Source organism: Hylobates moloch, unplaced genomic scaffold, assembly GCF_009828535.3.
Source record: "Hylobates moloch isolate HMO894 unplaced genomic scaffold, HMol_V3 SCAFFOLD_2, whole genome shotgun sequence".
In the NCBI taxonomy this organism is placed as follows: domain Eukaryota; kingdom Metazoa; phylum Chordata; class Mammalia; order Primates; family Hylobatidae; genus Hylobates; species Hylobates moloch.
Window position 1 is genome coordinate 129506500 of NW_026652277.1, and position 19722 is coordinate 129526221.

Below are 19722 nucleotides of genomic sequence, written 5' to 3' on the forward strand. Positions count from 1 at the left end.
CTGCAATGGACAAGTTACTTGACTGAGTCCTCGCACAGGTGTGCCAAGCATGCTGATAAGCACTGGCAAGGAGCTCACAGTCTGCTTGCCAATACTTCAACCAGGTAAGGCAAATTCCTCAGCTTTACTGATGGCTAGCCACAAGGACAATGGCTTCTATCAGGTAGGTAGACAGGTGAAATTAAACAGCAGCTGAGAGGGAACAGAAATATTTAAATTTGGCATGTTAAAAAAAAAATCTAGCAAATCTGAAGGCAAGGCCTGGATTATGATTGTCCTCAGTTACCTCATCTGTAAAATACAGGAATGGAACTGGATTATCTTTTGGGTCTCTTTCAGCCTCAGCATTAAAAAAACAAAACCACACCTAGGTTCTACGTGTATTCCATTATTAGGCCTATGATGCTGAAGAATAACTTTATAAAGGGGAAAAAATCTGCTAATTTATTTTCTATTTGAAAAAGAAGACTGGTTTAAATTAAGATTTTTATATTTAATATAACTGACTTTGGAATTTAAGGATTCTGTAAATTGGAGTTCTTATTATCCTGTTAAAGACATGGTTCATACAATTACAACATGCAACCTACAAAATATAAATTATGAAAAAAACAAGTAGCTTAAAGAAAAGTTCATTTAAACTTCATAAATATCTGCCCACTAAGCATTCATGGGAAATTTGGCAATTTATAAGTGATCTTTGCTATTTAAGAGTCAGCACCCCAAATTTTAAATACATTAAGATCTTCCTCTGTAATACAAACTTTGTTAATTACACAGACATCCATCCCAATTCTGATGGGCATGTTGTCTTGTGTTTATTGGAAAATAAAATGTGAACAGTATATGTAATGATTTAAAGTTGATATTTGTAAAATTTGAAAATAAATTTTCCAATAGGGTCCAATTCTCTGTGATTGTGTGAGTAATTTGACTAAAATCCTCTATTATTAGAAGGTGAATGAGGAAGAAGGAGGTCATATATTTTACGATACTTGAGATTAAGTCCAGAGAGAGATGGACACAATAATGTGGATTTATTAAACTAGCTAACTCATACATATATATGTGTATGTCTGTCTATTACCTATTTATCCACCTAACATACCTACATATATCTTTGTAGCACTTATCACTTGCTGGGCTATGTTTTAAGTGCTTTAACTGTATTAACTCTTTTTTTTTCTTTTCTTGAGATGGAGTTTCGCTTTTGTTGCCCAGGCTGGAGTGCAATGGTGCAATCTCCGCTCACCACAACCTCCACCTGCTGGGTTCAAGCGATTCTCCTGCCTCAGCCTCCCGAATACCTAGGATTACAGGCATGCACCACCATGCCCAGCTAATTTTGTATTTTTAGTAGAGGCAGGGTTTCTCCATGTTGGTCAGGCTGGTCTCAAACTCCTGACCTCAGGTGATCTGCCCGCCTTGGCCTCCCAAAGTGCTGGGATTACAGGCGTGAGCCACTGCGCCTGGCCACCTGTATTAACTCTTTTAATGCAGACCACACCTAAAGATCTATACCCACACATAGCAAAGGGTACTGATCGATACTGTTTTTAATGAGTTCTGAGGAAGGACGATGGAGGATTCCATAAGTATTAATATTGTTTTACTGAAACATGTTTTTGAGTGGGGCCTAAATCCATGAATTGTTTCTAAGCAAAGCTGCAACTGACCCAAAAGGGCTATAAAAGAAATTACAAAGGCCCAGTGCAGCCAGCCTTATCAATGACAATCAAATAAAGAGAAGTATGTATCTCTACTGAAGATCTACTATCTGCAAGGGACTTTAAACATATTAACCCATGTAATCCTAAAAATAATCCTATCAAATAAGTATCATTCTGGCCAGGCGTGGTGGCTCACGCCTGTAATCCCAGCACTTTGGGAGGATGAGGCTGGCAGACCACCAGGTCAGGAGATCAAGACCATTCTGATCAACATGGTGAAACTCTGTCTCTTCTAAAAATACAAAAATTAGGTGGGCGTGGTGGCAGGCACCTGTAATCCCAGCTACTCGGGAGGCTGAGGCAGGAGAATCGCTCGAACCCGGGAGGCGGAGGTTGCAGTGAGCTGGTATCGCACCACTGCACTCCAGCCTAGCGACAGAGCAAGACTCCATCTCAACAACAAAAAAGTATCATTCCAATTTTACAGATGAAAAAACTGAGGCTTAAAGGAGTTAAATATGCCCCTTGTTCGTGGTTAATTAGCTAGTAAGGATTCAAACCCAGGCCCGTTGAGCAAAACGCCCATGGTCTTTCTTATGGCTGCCCATGTACAGTATCTTACCTTCCCATTTCTTAGGAAGAGGAAACACCAGATTCACAGTGTACTGGTTTCCTGTTCTGCGGGTGCCTTAATTAACCACATGAAGTAGGAAAGATGAGCACAGCAAGGTATCAGCATATTCTGAAAATCTGGATGGCCTGTGCCCGTCTAGTTATCCAGGTTAAGTGTCTTTGTCCCAACGGCTGTGTGCATTTTTGTTCAAAACCATCCTTTTAATCGGCTTTGAGATGCAGCCAAAACAAAATGTGCCCTCTGCCTTACCAAGCCACACTTCAGCGAAACACCCCTGACCCAGCTTCTTCTCCAGACACAACGAACGACGTGCAACTTCCCAAGCATCTTTAGCCAATCCAGAAGTTTGTGGGGTACAACTCGATGCAATCACAGTTAAGTTAAAACACAAACCATCAGCTTTCTCTACAGGAAAGGGAATTAATAAAGAAAACACAGTCCTTATAATCCATAATTATGCATGCACTAGGAAAGATGGAAGGTGACTTGCCCGTTAGGACGACATTCAACAAATATTTGCTTTTGGAAATGAAGGGCAAGACATTTTATGGCAGCTTGGACCATTTGCTGGTTTATGAATTGAGTCATGTAATAGTACAACTTGAGCCATTTGCCAATTCTGCCCACTTACTATCTTTTTTTAGGAATTCCAGAATGTTAAAACCAAAACTGAAATTATTATTCCCCACTATTAGCAATTCAAACTTTCTTCCCGGTCACGCAGTCTTTATTTTCACCTTCCATCTTTCATGTTTGGGATTTCCCAAACGGGGAAGCTAATAAGAGAGTAATTGAGTCTCAGCATACCCATCCATACTTCCCCAAACTGCCCATTTCCCAGTCTCTTGATCAACTGCAGGGATTCTCGAGGGATTTCCCAGACATCTTTGGTTTTGACAGACAGATCGGTAAGCCTTGGCATCCCTTTGTGACAGGGAACTACTAGGCGGCAGCAGAGACCTGCAGCTCTCTCTGATGGAGCAGGGCAGGGGCAGGAGAGGGAGAGAAGAGCAGAACACATGTAATGACAACACTCATAAGTGTAAACCCACACTAGCGGCGCACAGTGCTCCTCAAACAGTGCTACACCAGCAGACGACCACACACATCGTGGAACACTAGCAGCACACAGTGCTGCTTAAACTGCGCTACACCAGCAGACGACCACACACACGGTGGAAGATCAGACGCCACACACGGAAACATTTTCATTGGAGGTAGAATAGAGGACATTTTAAATTTAGACTACTCCATGAGCCCAGGTACGATACAGTCTATACATAGATAGACACGCAGACTGCTTTGGTTTCTGTACTCACTGAGTAAGAAAAACGTTTTCAGCTCAATGTGCTAATAACATGTTTTTGGGAATGCTGAAAATATCCTTACTAATTTCAAAAAGTGGTTTTGGATTAAAGAACGTCAATATGACTGTTCTTCCCCACCTTTAGTATCTAGATTACCCAGGGGATTAGGGATCTCTCTATATGACTATACTTAAAATTATAACTTTAGTGGAGGATCCTTCTATAGAACATTAAACTGTTATAAACTAGTAAGGCTGAAGATTATAACTGGTGGGGAAAAAAAAAGAAGTCACTTTTTTTAGTGATGTCTTTGGCTTTCTAACTGATTCCATTCCATCAAGTCAGACACTCCTGGGCTGCTTCTTTGATATTTTCCATTAAAAAAAAAACAACCTTTTAACAGTCTTCGATGTATAATTTAGGTGTCTGGTTTGAAAGGAAAAAGAATGGAAACTAAAATTCACAGAAATTCAAGATGTGAAAGAATGTATTCTTTATAAAAAAAAGAAGAAAGGAAAAAGTAGTTATCACTTGGAGGTTTTTTTTCTCTCTTTGTCTTCTTTCCTTCTTTCTCTTCTTTTTTAAAAAAGAATATAACCTTTTAGAATCTGGCAGTGCTAAGGGGAACTTAAATGCCAAGTAAAAATCAGTCAGGCGAAAAAAGGTAACAAAGAATAAGAAATCAGGGAGTGACAAAAGCTGACAGAGCCTGCCTTGTGAGGTGGACAGACCCCCCGCTCCCTCCTGGCAGCCCCCGGACCCGGGGAAAGCAGATGTGCTGCTGGGCTGTAACTTGCTTTTTACTCCTTTCTTTTTGATGGAATCAGGCTCTGAGATGTTTAGGTAGGAAATTATTTATGTGTCAGCATTTCAAAGGCATTTTATTGTGTGAGAGAGAAAGAGGGAAGAGGGAAAGCCAATATAAAAACAAGTCTAATGTGAGATGGATTTTTTTTCCCCGAGATTAAAAAAAGTGTCTATTGTTCATATCCCCTCTTTCCTTCCAGCTTTACGATGTTATTAAGGTGCCCTTTCGAACACAGTATTTTCAAATGATCCAAACCCTGGGGATCCTGCTGATGTTTGGCTGTAATGAAATATATTTCAGCATTTGAAAAATCCTTACAACAAGGAGGCATTTTGAGTGTATCACTTAAGCTCAGGGAGATATTTTGTTCCATTTCTCCCAAATGTTTCATTAGGATCCACATAAACCAAGTTAGCCAATGCCATAATCAACTAGTACTGCAAGTGCTGTTAATATTTTCTATTGTTCATTAGTGCCAGGGATCAACAGACATTTCTTATTGTCATTTTCGAAAGATTGCTTTCTCATGCCAAAAATTATACACATATATTTCAATGATTGTGCACACAGCAATAGTAGAGGTATATCGTATACTATTTTTGAGTCTTGCCTTTGTCCTGGAGAACAATAGAAAATCGAGAAATGGGTCACACAAAAAAACACCTCTAGGCTTAATAGGATATAGACATGTGTCTATACATGTGCACCTATAGGCACATGTGAATATGTATTATATAGTGGCATATAATACTTGCTAATCCAGGAAAGAAAGCAATCATTTTAACAATTGCACATAAAACCACAGTCTTTGATAAAATGTATAAACTGCATATCTAATAATTATGTTTTCAGAAACAACAAAATAATGGTGATATCTGGGTGTTAGGACAGAGACTGATGTACATTTTAAAAGTTTAATTTAGCACAATAGACGTAATAGATCTAAGAGCTGTGGGTCGTGTAAGTCTAAGCCTAGTTAGGAAACAGCAGTATTGGTGGGGAACATGATAAATGACTTGCATGAGAATGAAATGTACGTGCAGCTATTCCTGCAACAGTGCTGAGCGTAAAGTGATGGTGGAAACACAATATTCCTTGTAGGAGGCCCCATGTAAGCGCCCTCCGGGAGACTGCTTCCTCACATGCAACGCGGGGGAATGGGAAAAGACAACTTGAAGTATTTTAGGATGAAGATGAAAAAACAAACAACTTTTAAAATTTAACTTCTTGCTTTCTACTTGGGAAACAAAAATATTATAGAATCTTCGGACAAACATGTGGAACTAATAATAACAACAGTAGAACAACAGCAATAGAACCTATTCGGCCAAGCCCCACCATTAAGGGCTGGCAAAGAAAACATACTCTATAAGTGATTTTGTACATATTAGTTTTACCCCTTTCCACTTTCCTGCTCTAGGCCTATCCACTCCCTCCAGCATCCAAATGGTTAGTAGGTAGTTAGAATTAAGGTTACCTGAGTAATGTTGTACAAGCTGCTGAAGTGTTTCAAACTGGGCCCGGGTGGTAATGTAGTATCCACCATTGTCAAGTTTGCGAATTTTATAATGTTTGACGTGGTCTCCTTTCATATCATCCCAATCACGGATGGAAAGTGAATAGGCACCTGGTAAACATGGAAAGCATTAGCAGCTCCAATCATTTAGAGTATCAGCTTGCTTTTTAGGCCTCATTTTCTTGACTCTGATTAATAATTACCAAGATGCACACACATGTACACACACACAGCATCTCCACTTAGTAACAGGAAGAAGATGCTTCTTGATGTCCTGCAAATGTCAGAAGATATTAGCAGTAAAATGATTCTGCCCTTGAGACTGAAAGCTTCCTGGATATTTTTCTTAAACACACTGTTCAGTACCCCTTGTTGCGTAATACAGCGTAGACTCAATTCCAACACTCCTTCCCCGCAAGGGTAGAGAAGGACCACGACGCATGGCTGAGCTTGCTTCCCTTGTCTTCTCTACCCAGGGGCATACAGGCAGGTAGCGGCAGCATGTGCAAAAGAAATCTAAGGCTTGTTTCTCTAGAAGTGAGCTTCAAGCTTCTGCTTTACAACACTTTCTACAGGAACGGATAATCTGGCGAATTAAGCTAGAGGCCACTACTCTTTTCTTCCTTGACCTGTCTCCTCTTGTGGGCTGTAATGAGTTGTTAAATAATGAAAAGTCCAACAGTTGGAGGAAGAGAAGTGAAGTCCTCAGTTATTTAAAAAACAAAAGGAAAGCAAAAACAACCTGTATGACTGGCACCTGAGGAACTAAGAGTTTCAGAAAATCAAAATTCTAAAGGACTTCTGAAAATTCTATGATCTTGTGTGCCCGGAGCAGTGAAGCTGCCCCCAGCCCGTTTCAGGAGGAAGGTCTTGATTTGGAGCCTCTGTAGTTCTTTTGGTGCTGTCTGCAGTTTTAGAGCCTGGAGGGAAGACTGAAAACAGGACTCCACTCACAAGGCAGGGAGGATATGTGCCATTTTAAAATCCTTGTACATTAGAGATAAGCCTTTCATCCCCTCTGACTAATCCACAGATTTGAATGACAAGCCAACTTCTTCAACTCGTTATCTTACCTTTGGTGGTTTCACTCTCGCGGATAAGAAAGGTACCTCTTGGGTTTCCAAAGGACAATAGCTGTCGCTCAGCATCTTTTCGGCCAAGTTTTCCAAAGTACCACCTTTAAATTAGATCAAGGAAAGAAAATACTTTGTAATAGTCATTTACAAAATGCAACAGCATAGGCTCTTTTTTTTGCCCATGAATTCCCCTCACCTCCAATTTAGTCCTTAGCCTTTCCCTGTATGTATTTTTTCCTAGCTTAATTCAGTTCCTTTTCAATCTATCCTGGATTCTATCCCTAATTCATCTCTTTCACTCTTTAAAAAAAAATCAGATTTGAATTGTGGGTTGTTTTCCTCCCCTCCAGACATGACCAGAACTGGTTTGTGTTAAAACTGCCATCTGTATGCAAAAAACCAGAAATCTAAGACCTTGATTTGAAATGGTAACTGCAGGAGACCCTTTCTACACTTATCTAAAAGACTCTAGTCTGGGCACGGTGGCTTACACCTGTAATCCCAGCACTTTGGGAGGCCGAGGCGGGCGGATCACCTGAGGTCAGGAGTTTGAGATCAGCCTGGCCAACATGGTGAAACCCCAGCTCTACTAAAAATATAAAAATTAGCTTGGTGTGGTGGTGGGCACCTGTAATCCCAGGTACTTGGGAGGCTAAGGCAGGAGAATCGCTTGAACCTGGGAGGCCCAGGCTGCAGTGAGCTGAGATCGTGCCATTGTACTCCAGCCTGGGTGACAGAGCAAAGCCGTGTCTCAAAAAAACAAAACAAAACAAAACAAAACAAAACGCCAGGCATAGTGGCTCATGCCTGTAATCCTAGCACTTTGGGAGGCCAAGGAGGGTGGATCATGAGGTCAGGAGATGGAGACAATCCCGGCTAACACGGTGAAACCCCATCTCCACTAAAAATACAAAAAATTAGCCGGGTGTGGCGGCATGCACCTGTAATCCCAGCTACTCGGGAGGCTGAGGCAGGAGAATCGCTTGAATCTGGAAGGCAGAGGTTGCAGTGAGCCAGGATCGCGCCACTGCACTCCACTATTTTCTTGAGACAGGGTCTCACTCTGTCACCCAGGCTGGAGTGCAGTGGCATAATCATAGCTCACTGCAGCCTCGACCTCCCCAGGCTCAAGCAATCTTCCTACCTCAGCCTCCTGGGACTAAAGGTGCACATCACCACACCTGCTAACAAAAAAAAATTTTTTTGTAGAGGCTAAGAGTGGTGGCTCATGATTGTAATTCCAGCACTTTGGGAGGCTGAGGCAGGCAGATCACCTGAGGTCTGGAGTTCGAGACCACCCTGGCCAACATGGTGAAATCCCAACTCTACTGAAAATACAAAAATTAGCTGGACATGGTGGCATGTGCCTGTAATTTCAGCTATTCGGGAGGCTGGGGCACGAGAATCGCTTGAACCAGGGATGTGGAGGTTGTAGTGAGCCGAGACAGGGCCACTGCACTCTAGCCTGGGGACAGAGTGAGACTGTCTCCCTATGCTGCCAAGCATGGTCTCAAACTCCTGGGCTCAAGTGATCCTCTCGCCCTGGCCTCCCAAATGCTGGGATTACAGGAGGCAGCCATCACGGCTGACCCTGTACATCTTTTCTTTGGCACAACTGTAAGGACTGGTTACTGTACACCTTTGAGATCTGTGCCCAGTCAATAAGCATGCCCTTATAATGACTTGGTGTTGCAGATATTTCAATGTATTATCCCTGAACAAACTAATGATACTCTGTGCCACTTTAGGAGGCATCACATTAAGTCACCTCAAGACTTTTGTTATTTGCCTTATATTCTCCCCCTGCACTCTCAAGCCTTAACCAAGCCTGGCAATTAGTTACTACTTCAGCACTAGGTGCTGAATGAGCAGCAGGTGCCCCCAAAACCCAACGGAGAATGCTGGAGCATTCAATTGGAATCTGTGTGTGGGAACCATTTTTAGAATATTTGACTGTGAAAGAATCCAGATTCTAAAATGAAATTTCAATTCATTATGCTTGAATATAGGTATTATGAATTCACTGTCAAATTCTTTTGTGAATTAAGTTTCACTGAAGAAAAGAGGCATGGCGTGTTAGCTCCTCAGTGACTTTTAGAAACACCAAAATGTGCAACAATCCTTAATCTAGCACTAGGTGGTGTAAAGACTATTACGTCAATTACTTGTGAGAAATGGCTTTCTGGGTGTGTACCAATAACCCAATTAGAATGCTGTGTAAAACAGTGGTGAAAAAGGAATTGTTAGAACAATGGATTGCAGCAAAACAATAGTATTTTAAGATAATGATAGTTAATTGCATATGTAAAACTGAAGGCATTATTTTAAAAAATAATATTCTTTAAAAACAAAATATTTAAAAAGTCGACCATTATAAACATAACTTAAATATATAGCTGACAAATTTCCAGTTAAATCAGGGTAATGCTATATTTTGGTACTTTTTATTCTGAAAGAACACAAAGATGTTTGCAAATCTGCCCTAAAATACAAATTAAATACAAATACCTTGATTCACTGATGATGAAACACAGTCACTAGGAGAAAAAAACAACTAAGAACCACTGAGTATTTGAGAGTGGGAAACAAAACAGATCCTCTTAGAGGAAATACAAAGGCATTAAAGAATAGAACAATCCAACTAGGGATTTGGTTAGGGTGTGGAGTCTAATCCCTCTTGCACTACTTAAACAAATCCATGGTGAAATTAAATATCAGAGCCAAAGGTTGGGCTTGGTGACTGACTTTTCTCAACTCCCTTTCTAGAGAGGCAAGACCCAAGGTGTCAGGAGGAGGCCAAGTTCCTGCATTTGGGAAATCATGGCTCCATCTCTCCTTCCCTCAGTTCAGAAGTCAGGGCTGGCAAACAGCCACTGGCAGTTCTTCCCCTTGGGAGTGCCCATTAATCCTCATGGGTCAGAAGAAGGGAGAAAGGTTATCCCTTTTAGATCCCTTCAGCCTACTGAACACCTTCCTAAACTGCTACCAGTTGAACAGTTGGGCCAAATAACTGCTCGTCACTGTTTACTATCAAAGAAGCCAATTGAGATTCCAAATCACTGTAGTATTTCCCAAGTCGGGGGGACACACTGTATGTGACTCACTTTTCCCAGGAATAGAAGGTGTCTTTTCAGCACTTTTTAAATATTTCTGATCACACTTAGGAGAAAAATCTTAGTCTTTGGCAATTACTTGCTACTGTCTCCTCTCTCTCCCCAACAGAGGGAGCGGACTGTGGGCTTAGAAACTTGGGTTGGCAATAATATATGCTCTAGCTAGCATTTCATATTTTTATGGCTGCATTTCATATTTTTATGGCTACTTTTAATCTATGACAAGTTTTACTGGCTTTTCATTTAGGGTATTGATAGAAAGTTTTCTTTCAAAATAAGTGAGCAGGCTTCAAGAGAAACATTAAGTTAATAATAGTGCAAGTATTACACAGGGTAAAAACCGGGGCAGAAAGCCTGAAAAACTCAGCCTTAATCACTGCTGTGAATGTCTTCTCCCTCCTGCCCAATGCTGATGGCATTTTATTGTGGCAATCAACTTTTAAAATCAAGTAGTTAAGTGAAAACAAAATGAAACATACTCTTCTGCCTGGATAGAGTCAACTGGAGCCACATAATTGCTGGGAATGTAACCTGTCTCTCCAGTTGTCAAGGAGCGGGCTTCCCACCAATCTCCTTCCCTGTAAAGAAAAAAGAAAAGTAAATACGTTGACCATTTCAACAGCTTGCAGTTAGAGACTCACTGTGGTCTGAAGTGTATAACTGTCACCTAATCATCCTGCCACCTGATTTCTCCAACGTATTCCTTTACTCTGAACTCCAGCATAGTCCCCCTGTGAAGGTCAGAAGGTTCCAGTTCGAGTCAGCCATGAGATGAACTCACGGTTGTCTCTTGCCTTATTTGTGAGTTAAGAATGTGGGATCCTGGCCATGAGAGGTCTCTCTTGGTAGGAGGTATTTTGCTTGGTTAGTGTCCTTAACTTGGACAGAGGGAAAAGGAACCCAGCCTCAGCCTAATTAAGTAAAACGTTGGCTGCAGATCATCTGCGAAGGGAAGCTTTTTAGGAGGTCTGAGGTCAATCCGAGCTGCAAAGTACTGCTTCCCTATTGTAAGCACCCCTCTCTTTCAAGTTCAAATCACGACACTAGAAATGTTAACATCTTAACATTGGGAGGTTAGGAGGTCTGATGAGGGATGAAGGCACGCTCTAAACACATGCCTGGCTTGCTCTCAAAAAGATGGGGAGACACCTCTCTGCAGGTAGAATGATGCTACAGTAGGATCGCCTTCCCCAGGCATTTTCAGTCTGAAGTGATTCCATCAAATGTCCAGAGTACTGGCCTGAGGCTCATGGGCAAGGGGTGAGGGTGGGTATGGCTGCATGTGCTCGCACAGGGGAAGCACAGAAACTCGGCAAGGGAGTGAGATTTTTAGTCATGCCACTTTGTACTGCCTTAGGCTCCATGCCACAGCATGGCAGTGTGGTATCAACCTGGGGAGCTCTCAGAGGAGGTGAAAAGGTAGCTTGTAGCTACTCTCATCTTAAAGCCAGTGAGTACATTAAGCAGTTCAAGTTCATCTGCTTAGATTCAGCAGTGTGTACCTCTTCCCATTAACATCGAGGAGGTCATGGATGTGGCGCTGTGGCTCTGACATCCATTGAGTATCTGCAGAACCTTCCACCAGCCTGCAGTCAAAGACATGATTGCCCTCAAGCAAATCAGACCTCCCAGCAAATCTGATCTCCAGGGGCTCAGCACCTTCTCTTCCTCCTTTTTTGGTCCTTGGAGGCAGCAAGCGAAACTCCAGGCATTTTTTTAAAAATCGTTCTTTTGGCTGGGTTCTGTGTCAAAGCTTTCAGCCAGGGAAAAAAAAATGTGTTGGCTTTTGGCCATGGTAAAGATGCTCCCCAGACAGATTTAATCAGGTAGAGAATAACCAGCCTCCACATTAAACTCAAGCATTACTCCAGAGGCTGCTCTCTAAAGCTGGACTCTCTGAGCAAGGTGAGCAGTGAGCAACGCCTCCAGATAGGATTTAATAGAGCAACAGAACAAAGGTGACAAGCCAGCGTGTGCTGGGGGCGCTGTTGTGGGAAAGTGTTTGGTGGCATAAGTAATAGAATAGCCCACAAAAAAACCAAGGTGCCAGCAAAGGTTTTTAAAACCTTATGCTTTAATTAGTTTCCTAATCTCTCCTTTTTACCCTATTACAAATCCATCAAAAGTACAGTACTCATATTCAGAAAGTCCTTTATTCATAAAAGTTAGTTCATGTCTAGATTTATTCATAATCTTAAATTTCGTTCATGTCTAGATCTTTGTTAGGACATAGTTACACACACTGAAGAATATAGGTACAGTATATACGAACCCCCTGAACCCACTGCCCAACTTAAGAGCTAGATCGTTACCAACTGGGTGGGATCTGCACTGTGCTGCTCCCCTATTGTAAGCACCCCTCTCTTTGAGGTTCAAATCATGACATTAAAAATGTTAACAGTTTGTACTAGTCTCATTTCTATGCCTTCCAAAAGGAATACATACAGTTGTAAGGATATCATCTAAGAACATATGTAGAAGTTTATTTTTTTCTTTAAACACTGTATGTGTTTAAGGAAATGGCTTTGGAGACATAATCTTCACTTTAATATAGTGACAACGTTTACTGCTCTGAAGTTCCACTAGATGGAGACATTTCATCATTAAAAATAACAATACCCAGCTCTTTCCCCTCCACCCTGTCCCGCCCAGCCTGGGAAATGCTCCAAAATGGCGAGGAAAAAATTAAGTGCTTGTAGCAGAGGCTTATTGTTTTTTAATGCAAGATAACCTTCATCAAGTTAGTTCTAATTGAATTAAATTAAGAAAAAAAATGGCTAGCATCAATTTTAGGGTATCTGAGACTGTCAATGGGGGTGGGAAGCCAATACATTTTGCTGCAGGTTGGGACAAGCCCAGCCTTATTCAGGTGATCTGGCATTAATGAAGTCATTTCCAATTCAAATCTACCATTAACTATCTCATTTTGGTCTAGGCACCTAAATAGTGTAGCACAGATCAGAATGCAATTATCAGCTCATTCTGAAGTCATGAATCAGGAATTCATGATTTTCTTACTTGACCCTATTAATCTCACAAGGGTTTTCAGCTACCCATGAGAAAGATAAAATCCTTGATTTCTCTTTTTCTAGGCTTTCCTGGGTCATCTTATTCATCAAAGGAGACATAAAGTGACAAAGATTCAATGTTTATTATGTAGTAAACCTCACACATTGAGCCCAGAGAGGCTGGTACAGACTCAAAATATTCATCGAAAGCCGTTGAGCAAGTGAATAAGTCATCTTTTTGATACACTAGAAGCACCAATTCACCTATAAATAGATATACTCTATATTCATGTTGATTTAGGAAAATAGGATCTCTAATATGTTATCTTTTATTTCTTGAGTTACTGTGGGTAATTAGCATTGTTAAAGCTGTATTTCTTTAAACTGTTCTTACAGTTCAGATTTCTCTTTAATTTACACTTGGTGAGATATTTTTTATCTTGCTCTAATTCAAATATATGATTTAAAGCCTGGTGCTGGTTTAGAATGGCTTTTAAGGTTTTATAACAGCTCTCTCTGTTCCTCTGATTTAAAGACTTGCTAAAAGATTCTGTGCCCCCACCACACCCCACACCAAGAAAAGAGTCTACCCCCAAACCCCAAAGTTGCTCATAGGCTTGTGGGCCCGGGAGCTGGGAGCCCTAGAGCCTTGGAGCCAGGGAGTAGTTATTTGCCAACAGAAGTCAGCCTTGATCTGCTCAGTAGTGTAGCATTTTATGTCGGTAACAATTTTATCAAATGCTTGGGTGGGGCTCTAAACCAGGATTTCTTTTTATCACAATAGAAAAAAAAAAAAAAACACAACAAACCTGCCCTCAGCTGTAACCAATACTCCACTCTGTGTAAAACATGTATTACATTTTAAAGAGTCACTGTTCCTAGATGGTAAACGACTAGTCTTGAAATGTGAAAACAGGGAATAAAATGGGTGAACTTAAATACTTTGCAAAAGGGGTTCAAATTTAACAATGTCCTAATACACGACACAGAGCACTTACAACAGGTCAATGAAGCAACTTTGCCCCTTGCTGGGTAGCAGGAACACCGCCTCTGGGTACATATATACATGCACATCCCATGGTGTATGCTGTACTTTAACAAAGCCAGCCCTGTGGCCTCCAGCGCCACCAGGGCTCCCACCAGGGAAGGGAGTGGGAGGACACACACTAGGAGGTGTGGCAGCTGCCCTGGCAGAACAGAGCCCCATTCCTCCCTCTCCTCTGAGGACCAGAGCCAGAGGCAGGAGAGGATGGGGGAGGGGAGGAGCCGCGTGCCATCTGCTTCCGTATATTGCTTTGTTTTTCCTTCATGATTTTCTCTTCCCTGTTATTACCCTTGACTTCAGGATATTGTCTTGTTACACAAACCTTATTTTTCTTTTCTATAACCTTGAGAAAGGGAATTTTAAAATTCCACTGATATGGAATTCCATTGGCAGAAAGGAAGAACATTAAGAGGAAGAGAATCTTTGTAATATTTTCCTCTATAAGAACAGGGTTGGAGGCTCAAAGGACTCTGTAAACATCAAAGGCCGTGCATGGAAGTCACAAAATAGAGGTTGAGACGGATTGGATTCTCCTTGAGTGTTTCTCTAAAATTTCAATTTGGTGACACTGCAGATCCTTTCCAGATTAACAAAGGAAGAAGCCATGGGATTGACATTGGCAGGGACTCTTTCCAACGCCCTCCAGCCTAATGCACAGATGCACGTGCAGTGTGGACAAAGCCTCCCGAGAGCTGGGTCTGCGCTCCTACTATTCCTTGGTTCTTGCAATTGAAAGTTTACAAATGGCCTTGAAATTTCTAATCAACCTTGGCATGTAGGGGAGGCTAAGGGGCAGGGGATTTCAGAATTCAAAGTTAATGGACTCCAACAAGCAGCAAAATAACAGCAAGGAGGTATACCCAGAGAGATCAAAGCCCAATCCCCTCCTCCCTAGCTCCAGCCAACTCTCCAAACCTTCCTGTCACTTGAAGGGTCCCATCTGGGCCTTTCCTAGATCAAACCTGACACTGTTCTCAGGATGCCTCCCTGCATCTCGCCCTGGGCTCTGCCACCTGCCAGTTCTGTGCTCTGGGGCAGTTTCCTAATCTGGGCCTCTGGCTCCTCAGATGTCAAACGATGACGTCGATGCATACCTCAGACAGTTGTGGAAGAATGCATGAGAATGTTTGTAACTTAGCTCATGGCTGGTACATCAGGAGCCTTCAATGAATGGTAGCTGTTTATTATTTTTTAAAAACTTCCTGTGGCTACAGGAGGAGGACTCCTGGGGGCCGGTAACACTCTTCTTGACCTGGCTGGTGGCTGCACAGGCATGTTCAGCTTGTGAAAATTCAGCAAACTGTATACTTTTTGAAAATTGTGGTAAAATATAGGCAACATAAAATTTATCATTTTAATCATTTTTAAGTGTACAGTTGAGTGGCAGTAAGTACGTTCACACTGTTGTGCAACATCACTGTGTACACTTTTGATACGTGCACTTTTCTGCATGTGTTCCAACAAAAAGTTAAAAAAACACCACCCCACACCTTTGTTAATGATGACAATCCTAATATATGTTTGAAAACCCTGTGGCTGTGTAGACTGTGCCTTCTGATGTCTCGAAGAGAGTCATTGGCCCTTTATGGCGGTATTCAGTTCTTGCTGTTGAAAGGCGGCATATTCTCACTGCATGGTTTTGTGAGCCGGGGGCATTCCAGGGAAGGGTGGGCTTTCCAAGGAGGCAGTTTTCAGGCCTGAAGGAGGTCCCTGTGGCAATCAGCACTCCTCTTTCCTGGGATGTGCAGTGTGACCAGGGCTGCCTCTTACTCCCTCTGGCATATCCTTCTGGGAAAGCTGAGGAGCCCGGCTCCAAGTCCTTCTGCCAACATGGAATCTGGTTTGCTCAGAGAGCAGAGGAGAAGCAACCAGACTTGGTGGCATAGAAGAACTTCTGGTGTGCCCCTCAGCCCCTGGGTAGCATTCTTTCCCAACCACTGGGAGCACTCACAGGGATGCTGGAGATGCCTGGCATGCTGATGTGGAACCCCACACCCCACACACTTTCTTCAGAGCCTAGATTTTTTCTGAAGGGCCTCATCCATGCACACTGCCTCAGTCTAATAGAGGCAGTATTTATAAACCACAAGAAAATCTGACCTGTGTTTACTCTTCTTACGGAGGTACTGAATGTAGGATTTGAAAAGTGAGTGATCCTCACTCTTGAAATCTCCCCACTGCCTGTTTAACTGTTGTTCCTCCTGGCCAACGTTAAACAACCATGCAGCATAGTCATTCATGAGTGGGTGAAATCACTTCTCCTTCTAGCTCCAAAAGATTCCAGTCACTCCCAAATTTTCATTACAGGGAAACGCCTCCATAGGCTTCACCAATGAAATGTTTAGCAGTTTATAAAACAAAGAACTTGTTGCAAGCCTCAAGTGAGGGCTTTAGTTAGTGTAACATCTGAAATGTGAAGAAAATCTCAAGGCAGAGAGCATGAAACGTGGGTAGCCAAGGCTCGTGCCAATCACTTGAAACTGTCGGTTTGTAGAAACACTCAGGACTGTGGAGAGCGATGCTGGTGATTTTACAATCTTTAAACCTAAACCAAAACCAATAAACACGGACTGTGCTAGTATTTTTGGTACTCTCCGAAAATCTCCTTGGACACACAGTGCCATAAAATACTGCAATGTGTCACTGACTCTTCTTTTTCTCAAAGTGTATTGTTGTAAACTAGTGAATTTAGCAAAAGTTCTTTTAGCATTTCAGACATCTGAAGAGGTGCAGACCAGAAATGCAAGACCCCTTCCCAACCTGAAAGGTATACATGCTTCTCCTCCCTCTCCAAACTTACGAGCTGTTCAATATTTGAAATTTTTCTCCTTTGTGAAAACTCAGGTCATCTTCTGTCCGTGCTTCATAGTCATAAAGGGCCACAAACAGTGTCACTCCTGCCGAAACGAAATTCACAAGAAGGGAGATTATTAAACAAGGGGAAATTAATTCCAAGAAATTAAATCTTCACCAAAATCTCATTCTCACAATCTACATCTAGCCAGCACTAATAACGTGATGAAGTGTTGTAATTAATGTGTAAAAACCACAGTCACAGGGCTGTGTTTACGCCTTGGTCTTTGTAGGAGAAGCCTTACTGGATCTGATAGAAACCTAGAGCTGAAGGGCTTCTTTCTGTAACAGCTTTTAATGAGGGCTGAGGAGCAGGGAGATATTAAAATCGCATCCCAAACAAAAGGGCAGTGTCAGCATCAGGGTTCAGGTTTGCAGGGCTCTGCAGCAGTTATTGACATCCTTTGCTGGTCATATCTTCTCCTCCACTTGGAGCCTATGTTAGGTTCTGGGTAAAATGCACCATCCTTTCTCCTGGTAAAACAGTAACACAGAACGTAATAGGAAATGCCTCCTGCAGCTTAGGGAAACTTAGAGAAGACCATTTCTGTAATATTCATCCCAATTAGAGGATGTACTGCCCTTGGCATCTGCAGTTGATTTTGCAGTTCTGTGCTGCTCAGCCCCACTGCTGAAAGTGGAACCCTCTCCCTTGTCCTCCTTCTACCACGAACTCACCTCTCCTCACACTGTCTTGTAGCACTCACTCTTCCTCACACCCACCCTATGTCCTCTCATCTGGCTGACTCTCTAGAGAGGCCCTTCCTGCTTTGCAAAAGTTTGCTAGCAGCAGCAGAGAATATCCAGGGTCGTCTGGCCTAGGATTTCCTCCATATAATTAGGCATAATTCTTCTTCTTTTTTTTTAATAGAGACGGGGGTCTCACTATGTTGCCCAGGCTGGTCTTGAATTCCTGGGTGCAAGTGATCCTCCTGGCTTGGCCTCCTAAAGTGCTGGGATTATAGGTGTGACCTACCGTGCCCAACCCAATAGGCATAATTCTAACATAGTCCTCAGTGACTCCTGCCTCCTAGTATTCATGTCTTGTGCAAGCCCCTCCCCTTGAGTGTGGGCTGGATCTAATGACTTGCTTCTACTCAACAGAATGTGCAGTCCCTTAAGTGACTAGGCTTCAAAAGATGGTGACTTCCGTCTTTCTAACAGACTCTCTCTATTGCCACTTCAGCTTGTGTACTTTGACGAAGCAAGGCGCCATGCTGGTGAGGCCCATGTGACCAAGAACTGAGGGTGGCCTCTGGCCAACAGCCAGCGAGGCACCAAATCCTGCCAGCACTACATGAGTTTGGAAGCAGATCATTCTCAGCTAAACTGTGAGATGACTACAGCCCAGCCAACACACCTTGATTACAGCCTGTGAGAGATTCTGAAGGACCCAACTAAGCATTCGCAGATTCCTGACCCACTGAAACTGTAAATTTAGGTTTTATAATTTTAATTGATGTATGGACAGACACAAACAAAAAAGCATGAAGGAAGATTTGGATCCAAGTGGTGCCACACTTTATGTCATCACTACAAGTGTTCAAGTGTAAAGAAAACCAATTTTGAAACTATGAAATTCCTGATTCATAAATACACAGTTATTTCTACTTTAGTACATATAAGATAATTCACTGTTATTAAAGCTCTTTTATAAGGCAATTGCATATGTCTTAAAAGCAATGGTAAATTAAGTTGCCTTCCAAAACTGTGTACTAGTCTGGTCAGCTGTGTATGATCAGTTATCTATCTCAGAGTCTATTTTCTTTTGTGCTGGGACAGGTTGCTGGCCCTCCTTGTTTCCACAGACCAAATCTTCCTAGCTCAGAAGCTAGGACTAAGCAGTTATTTCTTTTGAGTATTTTTTAGTTCTTACATTTTATGCTTGTATTTGATGATAAATGTCAGTGACATTTCATAGTTTCCAAAGTCCTTGCTGCTCTGAGAAGTGTAGATTCTGGTGAAAATTACATAGTCATAAGATAAATTTGTTTTTGTTGTATTTTTTAAAAGTTGTGGTATCACTGGTTCTATGCTCCCTGGAATATTACTGCTTTGTAAAAGTCCAGGCTGAATGCAGCACCCTCTGTGTACCTAGTACAGTTATAAACCTGGGTCTCCCACTACTTGATATTTTTGCATTAGTTAAGACAGAACTTTTGATAGTTTGGTTAGAGGGGAGGGGAAATCTGCTGCCAGAAATGTCTAACTAAGTGCCATACTCGTCTGGGTAAGATTTCGGAAACATAACCTCTGTACGTTAAAAAAAAATATAGTTAAACATCATATAGTAGATAGCCATTAAATTATTAAAAAAAATTTATGAAGAAAGATCTTTTGTACCGATTGAAAAAAAGAGATATAGAGATGTCTATATGATCAAGAGAGTTAATTTTTTTTGTTTGTTTGTTTGTTTTTTTGAGATGGAGTTTCACTCGTCACCCAGGCTGGAGTGCAGTGGCATAATCTCAGCTCACTGCAACCTCCGCCTCCCGGGTTCAAGCACTTCTCTTGCGTCAGCCTCCCAGGTAGCTGGGATTACAGGCGCCCGCCACCATGTCTGGCTAATTCTTTGTATTTTTAGTAGAGACGGGGTTTCGCCATGTTGGCCAGGATGGTCTCAAACTCCTGCCCTCAAGTGATCCACCCACCTCAGCCTTCCAAAGTGCTGGGATTACAGGCGTGAGCTACT

The 19722-nt window shown here is 42.0% G+C and overlaps 1 protein-coding gene across 4 annotated transcripts in view; it reads right to left on the bottom strand.

Annotated features, from left to right (window-relative positions):
* Window positions 1-19722, bottom strand: part of FYN (FYN proto-oncogene, Src family tyrosine kinase) — a 211045-nt gene that overhangs the window by 35862 nt on the left and 155461 nt on the right. For 3 of the 4 annotated variants that reach the window (XM_032156942.2, XM_058435491.1, XM_058435492.1), the window contains 5 exons: window positions 16978-17074; window positions 10604-10702; window positions 7009-7112; window positions 5897-6046; window positions 3112-3276 (listed from right to left, as the gene is read on the bottom strand). In XM_032156942.2, the coding sequence (XP_032012833.1) occupies window positions 3112-3276; window positions 5897-6046; window positions 7009-7112; window positions 10604-10702; window positions 16978-17074 (615 nt within the window). Of the gene's footprint in view, window positions 1-2553; window positions 2710-3111; window positions 3277-5896; window positions 6047-7008; window positions 7113-10603; window positions 10703-16977; window positions 17075-19722 lie in introns of all 4 variants that reach the window. The other variant, XM_032156956.2, reaches the window with a different exon arrangement.